Here is a 9,965-nt window from a genome sequence, read left to right as displayed (position 1 = left end):
CATTTATTGTCCTCCTACATTTTCCAGACTGCCTCGGTGGCGTAGTTGTACTGCATGCGCGGTACGGCAGCGCTCTGAGGTCCTGGGTTCGAATCCCGGGTCGGGCAAAGTGATAATTGAGTTTTTCTGCTCAGTATCAGCCCGGAGTCTGGAATTTGTGCCCGATATGGCGATAGGATCGCCCCCTATCACATCATGGGACGGAACACACTTGGCGAAAAGTGGGTGCCCTGATTGCACCTCTGCATACCCCTTCGGGGATAAAATGCGTGATGGTGTGTGTGTGTGTGTGTGTACATTTTCCATTAAAAGGTTTGAAATTCCATCAAATTTGGGGGGAATATCCCCTGGCTAAAAAGCTATTTTTTTTATATTTGTTCCATAACGATTCGGCTAATGACAAAAACCATGCCGCCAAGTTATGTCATTTTATTTTTAGAACAATCTTTTACAGGTGCAACAATAATCTTTTAGAGAATTTTATACATTCCTATATTTAAATTGAATGCTGTATACTATGAAAATAAAGTTAAATAATACCATAAGTACAGGTAGGTATATCAAATAGTAATAAAGATGTTAGAATGAACGAGATTAATTACTTATGAGTTGGCAGCATGGTCTCTGACGTTAGCTAGTTTCCTGATAAAAATGAACAAGATTGACGTGTGACCTTTATTTGTTATGATTTTGTGATCAATACTACCAAAGGGAAAGTCTTTTCGTGATAAGAATTCAGATTAGAACAAGGGAAAGGTTTATAAACTGTCATCAAAAATATGGATTTAGCTAAATCTTTATTTAGTTCACGCGACCATGTCGGATACGTAGGCCGGGAGGATCATGAACGAAAAATCAGTGCAGCATTAGCTGATGACGACCCAGAAGATGTGATAGATGCAATACGAGGACTTAATATCGCCGATGAACTTCTCCCGGCTCCTGGTGGGCCGTTTTCTGCTTTGACTCCAAGCATGGTACCCCAAGATATCATGGCCAAACTAGCACAACCCGAATCCGAAGGTCATGGTGGCGGCTTACCAGATTACAGATTCGATGAGTTCGGCTTCTGTGTCGAAGAAGAGGACGGGCCAGAACAGAGTTCAAATAAACTTTTGGCAAATGCATTTGTGGAAGATGATCAACATAGACTCCAATGGGAATTTTACAGCAAAGAAATAAGTTTTTCTGAAAGTGAAGGGAAACTCGAGAAGACAGATAAACTGCACAAAATGGTGAAGGATGGTGTGCCCCACTCTCTTAGGCCACAAGTATGGATGAACCTATGTGGAGCAAACAAAAAAAGGGCATCTACTGAGATCACTTATCATGATATAGTAAGGGCTTCAAGTGATGATGGTTTGGTAACAAGCAAGCAAATAGAGAAGGATTTGGTACAAATACTACCAAATAATGTGTGCTTTTCACATCCAACAAGCACTGGTGTACCAAGGCTGCGTAGAATATTAAGAGCCTTAGCCTGGCTATATCCAGATATAGGATATTGTCAGGGCACTGGAATGATAGCAGCATCACTACTGCTTCTGATGGAGGAAGAAGATGCTTTTTGGATAATGTGTACTACAGTAGAGGATCTTCTACCAGCTTCATACTATTCTTCAACTTTGATTGGTATACAGGCTGATCAGAGAGTATTGAGAACTTTAATTGCAAACTATCTGCCAGGTATTGATCAGGTTTTAAACGCACATGACATTGAGCTGTCTCTCATTACCATGCATTGGTTTCTGACATTATATGCTAATATTGTTCATATGAAAATTTTACTTAGAATTTGGGATCTCTTTTTTCTAGATGGTTCAATAGTTTTATTTAAAGTTACACTAGCTATGTTAAAGATTAAAGAGAACAGATTTACTGAGATATCTAATTCAGCTCAGATTTTTAATACACTCTCAGATATTCCGCGGGAAATAGATGATGTTGATTTACTTATTAAAACTATTTATGAAGTTTGTGGAGATACTCTTAGTCCCACTTTAATTGACACGCATAGGAGGAGGCATTTGGCTTACTTGATGGCTGACCAAGGTGCACTTGTTGGTAATCCCAGTGCTGTGCCCAACTTACCCAAACAACAACTTCAAAGGCGCCAGATAAAGAAAAACAAATCTGTTATACAGACAATATTATTTGGAGAAGATAGCAACAATGAAGATGCAGTTTCTAAAAATGTGAAGCAAACGGAAATTCTAGTTGATCTTAGAGAAGCTATACTTCAAGTTGCCAGACACTTTTTGGCTCTAGAGCCACAATTGGCATCTGAAGTTCAATTAACAGCAGACTACACAATGCAAAGCCATGCAGCAGACCGGGAAAGATATGTCAATGTTTCACGGAGTAAGAGACGTAGAGCTAAGGCTCTTTTAGATTTTGAGAGAAGAGATGGTGATGAACTAGGATTCAGAAAAAATGATGTAATTGAAGTGATCAGCTCAAGAGACGAACACTGCTGGATTGGAGAGTTGAATGGTTTGAGAGGTTGGTTTCCAGCAAGATTTGTCAAACTTTTGGATGAGAAGGGAGTAAAATACAGCAGAGCTGGTGATGATTCTGTGACAGAAAAAGCAGCTCATCTTGTAAGAGGGGTGTTAGCACCTGCATTCAAGAGAGTCCTCTTGCATGGTATCAAAAGACCAAGTTTCCTTGATGGACCTTGTCATCCATGGTTGTTTATAGAAGAGGCTTCATCAAGGGAAGTGGAAAAAGATTTTAATTCTGTGTACAGTCGTTTGGTCTTGTGCAAGACATACCGTTTGGATGAGGATGGTAAAGTTCTCACTCCAGAGGAACTGTTATACAGATGTGTACAGGCCATTAATTTGTCACATGATAATGCTCATGCACAAATGGATGTTAAATTACGTACACTTATTTGTATGGGATTAAATGAAGAGGCTCTGCACTTATGGTTGGAAGTCTTATGTTCTTGTGTGGATGTTGTACAAAAATGGTATCATCCATGGTCATTCATAAATTCCCCTGGATGGGTTCAAATAAAATGTGAATTAAGAATCCTTTCCCAATTTGGATTTAATTTAAACCCTGATTGGGAATTACCCCTTAAGAAGGATACACAAAATCAGCCCTTAAAGGAGGGTGTGAGAGATATGCTAGTAAAACATCATTTATTTTCATGGGATTTGTAGTTGATAGACAATTTTTATTAATATACATTTAGCTTAATTTATCAATGTATGTGCAATTTCTTATGTGAGTAATAATGTACTTAAAGCCTTGTATAAAATTTTGTTAATAGGAAAAATCACTGTTATGTTGCTTTTTATAATACAATTTTATTCCAAATCACTAATAAAAATATAAAATATAGTTATTTTGCTTTTTTATTGACTTAAGGTGGTAGCTCAAGGTCCATTTTCATACATTTTGTTTCGGCTTTAATCTGGGTAACTAAACAAGTATTGGCAAGTACATTTTTCTTTCAACTGCGAGAACTAATCACTAACTAGACGTGAATTTAAATTCTTTACTTGCCAATACTTGTTTAGTTACCCAGATTAAAGCCGAAACAAAATGTATGAAAATGGACCTTGAGCTACCACCTTAATTCATTACCTTGCCTTTTCCTTTCAATAACATAAGAGAGTAAAATATAGGATCTAGCACGCGACAATACATATAAGAGATGTAACTGATAGCAATTTAGCCGGATAGGCATATTCGGCCGCCAGATATCTAAGCACTTAAAATACATTTACAGTTTACTCATTCATTATAGTGGCGCTAACACGATGAAGACTGTTCGTTTTGCCGAGTGATTCTTACATAAACATAACATCACGCATTTTATCCCCGAAGGGGTATGCAGAGGCGCAACTAGGGCACCCACTTTTCGCCAAGTATGTTCCGTCCCATGATGTGATAGGGGGCGAGCCTATCGCCATATCGGGCACAAATTCCAGACTCCGGGCTGATACTGAGCAGAAAAACCCAAATATCACTTTGCCCGACCCGGGATTCGAACCCAGGACCTCAGAGCGCTATTGTACCGGACATGCAATACAACTATCCCACCGAGGCACCGAGTGATTCTACTAGATGTTTTATACATACGCTTCAAAGAACTGTGAATCGCTCAAAGTCCAAGCTGAAATGACAACAATAATTGCTTCTAGAAGACGACACAAGACGCACTTCAATCACTTACTATGATATTTATTAATAACTAAATAAAACAATTTCATTACCTAAAGACAATTCGTTTTTTTCCAGTATTTGTTTGGCCGGATACCCGAATAGGCGCTAGATATCCGGTATCCAGCGGGATAGTGTTTAGGCCGCCGGATATGCCGGATACCGATAGTTTGCGGATATTCTTTTTCATCTCTAATATATATCCTACTAATATTGCGAATGCGAAAGTTTTTGAAGATGGATGTATGCTAAGATGTTTTTATTACATAGATACGTTGTCTGGGCTCAATATTGGCAAGAAGAAAGTAAGATAATTGCCCGAAATTCACGTAGTCAACCTCCAACCACTGTCGCGGCTAATCGGCTTACTAACTTTTAATATTTTGATAAATAAAATGCCTTCCTGTGTTTTTAGACGATGTACAAATTATACTCTAACTGTGAATGAAATAAACGTTTTACTTCATACGTTAGTAATAAGTATACACTATTAACTTATTTTTTTAACTAATAAATGCATTTTATTCGACTGCCATGGCGACGGCGGTCCACGCTCGTGACGTATCATTGCGAGCTGTAGCTGTCGAAGTATATATATACTTAGTCTGGCCATAAATACTGTTACACTTAATTATAAAAAAATATTACATTTGAATTTCGAATCTGTCATTTTTATACGATTGTTCATTGTGTTTTCTCATTTTGGCGCCAATACATTGTAAAATATTTTGCGATATTAAAATGGTGTGGGGTGATAAAGAGAACCGAATCGCTGTGATAGCATTACACAAAGTAGGTATGGAGCCAAATGCAATTTTTAAAACTCTCCATACACTTGGTATTAGTAAAATGTTTGTGTACCGGGCTATTAATAGGTACAATGAGACCTCCTCTGTTTGTGACAGAAAAAGATCTGGCCGTCCACGTAGTGTTCGTACGAAAAAGGTGGTCAAAGCAGTAAGGGAAAGAATTCGAAGAAATCCTGTCCGAAAGCAAAAGATTTTATCTCGGGAAATGAAGATAGCACCTAGAACCATGTCGCGTATTTTAAAAGATGACTTAGGACTTGCAGCCTATAAGAGACGCACTGGCCATTTCTTAACTGATAATTTAAAGAAGAATAGGGTGGTAAAATCGAAACAACTACTGAAGCGGTACGCAAAGGGAGGTCACAGAAAAATTTTGTTTACGGATGAGAAAATTTTTACAATTGAGCAACATTTTAACAAACAAAATGACCGTATTTATGCTCAAAGCTCTAAGGAAGCTTCCCAATTAGTCGACAGAGTGCAACGTGGACATTATCCGACTTCAGTGATGGTTTGGTGGGGTGTTAGCTATGAAGGAGTGACTGAGCCATATTTTTGTGAAAAAGGTATCAAAACATCGGCACAAGTGTATCAAGATACCATTCTTGAGAAGGTAGTTAAGCCCCTTAACATCACCATGTTCAATAACCAAGTATGGTCCTTCCAGCAAGACTCGGCGCCGGGTCATAAAGCTCGGTCCACGCAGTCTTGGTTGGAATCGAACGTTTCGGACTTCATCAGAGCTGAAGACTGGCCGTCGTCTAGTCCCGATCTTAATCCGCTGGATTATGATTTGTGGTCAGTTTTAGAGAGTACAGCTTGCTCTAAACGCCATGATAATTTGGAGTCCCTAAAACAATCTATACGATTGGCAGTGAAGAATTTTCCCATGGAAAGAGTGCGTGCTTCTATTGATAACTGGCCTCATCGTTTAAAGGACTGTATTGCAGCCAATGGAGACCACTTCGAATAAGCTTTTTATATTTTTAATTGTTTTATATTTATGTATTAAACTGACACACTGTAAAAGTAATAAATGTTATTTGCAGTTAACAATTTTCTTTTTTCTTTATTACAATATTTATGGCAAGACTAGGTATATCCTTTTCTAACGAACGAATGCTTATCTTTGTATTTCTTCTTCGAGCCAATTTGTAATTTATATGTATAGGTATGTGACTATAGTGAATAGTGCGCCGTTTTTATGTGCAATCTTGTTAGTGTATGACGCGTCTATTGGATGTACCTATGTATCTTTGTTTCTCTTTCACGAAAAAACTAATGAATGGATTTGCATGAAACTTTACAGTAATATTGGTTATACATTAGAATAACACATACGCTACAATTTGTAATGATTTTGTGTAATTTGGTCATAATATAACGATACATATCAAGTAAGTCGGAAAAAACATTGCTATCTTGGCGTACGTTGCCTAAACCGTTGGAGTTAGACAAAGATGATGTACCGCAGGATTGTGTATCTTAAATAGTTCTAAAAAAAGTCCGCAGCAATATATAATATCGGGAAGCCACTATAACCAAAATAGTGAGCCATTTCTGTCTGTCTGTATGTTATCGATTTTCTCAAATTCTACTGAACGGATTTTTAAGTAGTTTCGTATGGTGGTAGTTGACTCTGGGAAGGTTGTAGGCTACTTTCTATCCCGGGAAAATATATAACGGGACTTTTATCCCGGAGAACTTATTCAAGCGAGCAAAGCCGCGAGCAAAAACTAGTAAAATAATTTTTTTTTTCTATCAACATATGTTTGTTAGCCCGACAAGGGTTGGCTTATACAAACACAGAAATTTCGGGTGAGCGATTTACCTGCTCGCGACCCTTGGAAATTAAGTTAATGACCATGGTAAGATCAACCCACTAGCGAGTAACGAGTTCGAACATCGGCTCAAGACGGTCACTGGGAGAGGTTGAGACATCAACGACTAGAGATTAACGAACTAGACAATCTTTCCATACTCATATTTGACAGCACGCGGACCGGAACTATTAGAAGGGACGAGGTACGCGGCGACGACGGATCTGCGTGAGAGTCCATGTGGACTGTGGAGGTGGTTGTACCACGGGGCATCAAGAGCGCATGTTCGAATTTGTTTTGCAAGTAGACGTCAAAGTCGAGCAGATGCTATATGGGCGAACGCGTGCAACGATTACGGCATTACCGGCCTAATACACGTGGTAAAGATCCGAATCTTGTTACGGGTGGATATTTTACTGCTGTAAAAGATTATGTTATTGATTAAAAAACAAATGTCATGTGACCCATATCTATACGGCCCTTTCTCTAGTTCCGGTGCTCAGCATGTAACATGTCTGTACAATAGGTAATATAATTATTGTAATGTGCATTAATCACAATAAACGAATGCTAATCAATAAGCCTATCATTATTTTATAACTGTATTTTAGTATGAGACAATGTGATTGACCCATCGCGAATACGACTCGCGCGCATACGGCGTTTACGTGTGGGACGAGGGTCAACTTCTGGTCAAGAATCACTCCTAAATATTGGACCCTATTAATCCAAGGAATAATTTAACCAGACAGTAACTGATGCTCCAGGAGCATTTGAATCATCTATTTTAGATCCCGTCGCCCCCGGGAGCTTAACGTCTGTTAGACGCCTTGATTAGAGCGATGTTTTCTTCGATCGTCACCGGTGCAAGGAAGTTGAGCGGCACAAAAATACTTATATTAAGGTCAGTCGGGGGAAGTGCGCCATAAAATTATCATAGCTGGATTCAATGCAAAATAATTTCTTTTTGTGCTGACTTAAGAATGTAATTTTATTAATTTAAGGCGATACGTCAAGGTCCATTTTCAATAGGACCATTTCCAATTTAATATGACGAAATTTTAAAGGCAGAAATATCCATGATTATTAATTATTTTTACGTTTTTCTTTCAACTGCGAGAACTAATCACTAACTAGACGTGAATTTAAATTCTTTACTTGCCAATACTTGTTTAGTTACCCAGATTAAAGGTGAAACAAAATGTATGAAAATGGACCTTGAGGTATCGCCTTAAGAATATTTGGTATTTTGTGATAACAACCTATAGCCATTCAAGGAAATCGGACCAAAAATTAATAATATTTTGCTCAAAGTAAAAAAAAATGGTAGTAGGCGCACTTGCCTCCGGAAATGGGGTAAGTGCGCTTGTGTAAAAAAAACGCCAATATGAAACATTATAAAGAAAACACTCATTTTAGTCCATAGAGAAATAAGTTTTACTAGCATTGCTCTTGGATAATTTTTAATCACTCAATATTATAACAAACTATGGCTGTCAAATCAAATTCGGGGTAAGTGCGCCATATATATGTAAATCAGGGCTTCAAAACATTTTAGTTTTTTTTTTTTGCTATATAAGATTTTTGCTATATTAGAGTTTTGTGTGCGGATATGTTGGAATAAAAAAATGGTAGCCCAAATATAAAATCCATTTTATTTCTAAAAACTAAAAAAAACTTACAAAAATGTAGGAATTAATAGTTTTGAATGCGTTATAACTCAATTACTTAGAATTTGGCCATATGACATTTGATATGTTTTAGCTGCATTATATCCAGATAACGTGCCTAATCGAACAGTTCCAACCTATTCACGTAAAGTTGCTCTAGACCAAGGTATTTTAGTTTTTCTTTTGTAAAAACGAATTAACTAATACGCCCTTTTATTTAAGTCGGCTCAAAACAAAATACCTTGAATACAAAAAAATCTGCTGTTAAGTATAACATTTTAATAATAATAATTCATATTAGTAAAACTTATTCTCAAAAAAGGTTGGTTATATATGGATCAGGGGCAAGTGCGCCATACGACTATTAACTGTGGCGCACTTGTCCTACTCGACAATTTTTAGGTACATTTTTCGCATTGCTAAAAATCCTTTATTTTAGTATATACAAAAAAAATCAGGCAGGAAGTTAAAATAAAAGGTTTAAACTATGTATTCACCTTACTGGTTTACAGAAATATGTTAAATATCTTGAAATATTTGATTTTATCTTTCACGGGGTCATCTCTGTTTACAGGTCTAAATGACACTTAAAATAAAATGGCAAATAAATCGTATTAAAATGAACATAGCCATTTATGTTTTTTAGTGGAACTGTATTTCAGTTAGTAGCATAGATATAAGATTGCGGTAATTGTATAACATCAATAGTTTTCGATTTTTTTAGGGTAGGTGCACTTACCTCGTCGGCGCACTTGCCCCGCCTGACCTTAAGGCGATACCTCAAGGTCCATTTTCATACATTTTGTTTCGGCTTTAATCTGGGTAACTAAACAAGTATTGGCAAGTAAAGAATTTAAATTCACGTCTAGTTAGTGATTAGTTCTCGCAGTTGAAAGAAAAATGTAAAAATAATTAATAATCATGGATATTTCTGTCTTTAAAATTTCGTCATATTAAATTTTAAAGGCCGAAATATCCATGATTATTAATTATTTTTACGTTTTTCTTTCAACTGCGAGAACTAATCACTAACTAGACGTGAATTTAAATTCTTTACTTGCCAATACTTGTTTAGTTACCCAGATTAAAGCCGAAACAAAATGTATGAAAATGGACCTTGAGGTATCGCCTTAAGTACTTACTTAATATGAAGTTATTCTCAAATGAAACAACCGGATTCTACATAGGTAAATATTAATTTAAGTACTCATTCGTAAATTGTAACTAAAATGTTGTTTTAAATTAAGTTTTAAATATACACCACGGACCCATTAATTGAGTTAAAGGTCCCGTGAAAAATCGGTTAACGGTTTTACCCAACCCTTTGATTTGGATAACATGTTTATGTGTTATCCCGTATGTACCGTATCCGCAACCCAACTTAATAATGGAAGAGTAACATTTTTAATGCATCAACATTATGTAAGAACAATCCTCAGAAACAACATCAACAATCAACGGAACAAGAAACGGAATATAACCGCAAGTTA

At 36.9% G+C, this 9,965-nt stretch overlaps 1 protein-coding gene across 1 annotated transcript; it reads left to right on the top strand.

Moving 5' to 3' along the window:
- The first annotated feature begins 625 nt into the window (after positions 1-625).
- LOC115442097 (small G protein signaling modulator 3 homolog) lies at positions 626-3,355 on the top strand. The gene has a single exon (XM_030167068.2). It carries the CDS (start codon positions 780-782, stop codon positions 3,168-3,170), a length of 2,391 nt encoding a protein of 796 aa, XP_030022928.1. The 5' UTR covers positions 626-779; the 3' UTR covers positions 3,171-3,355.
- Positions 3,356-9,965: the final 6,610 nt, after the last annotated feature.

This window comes from Manduca sexta, chromosome 28 (assembly GCF_014839805.1).
Source record: "Manduca sexta isolate Smith_Timp_Sample1 chromosome 28, JHU_Msex_v1.0, whole genome shotgun sequence".
Taxonomy (NCBI): Eukaryota; Metazoa; Arthropoda; class Insecta; order Lepidoptera; family Sphingidae; genus Manduca; species Manduca sexta.
This window is presented reverse-complemented; position numbering and strand designations above follow the sequence as displayed.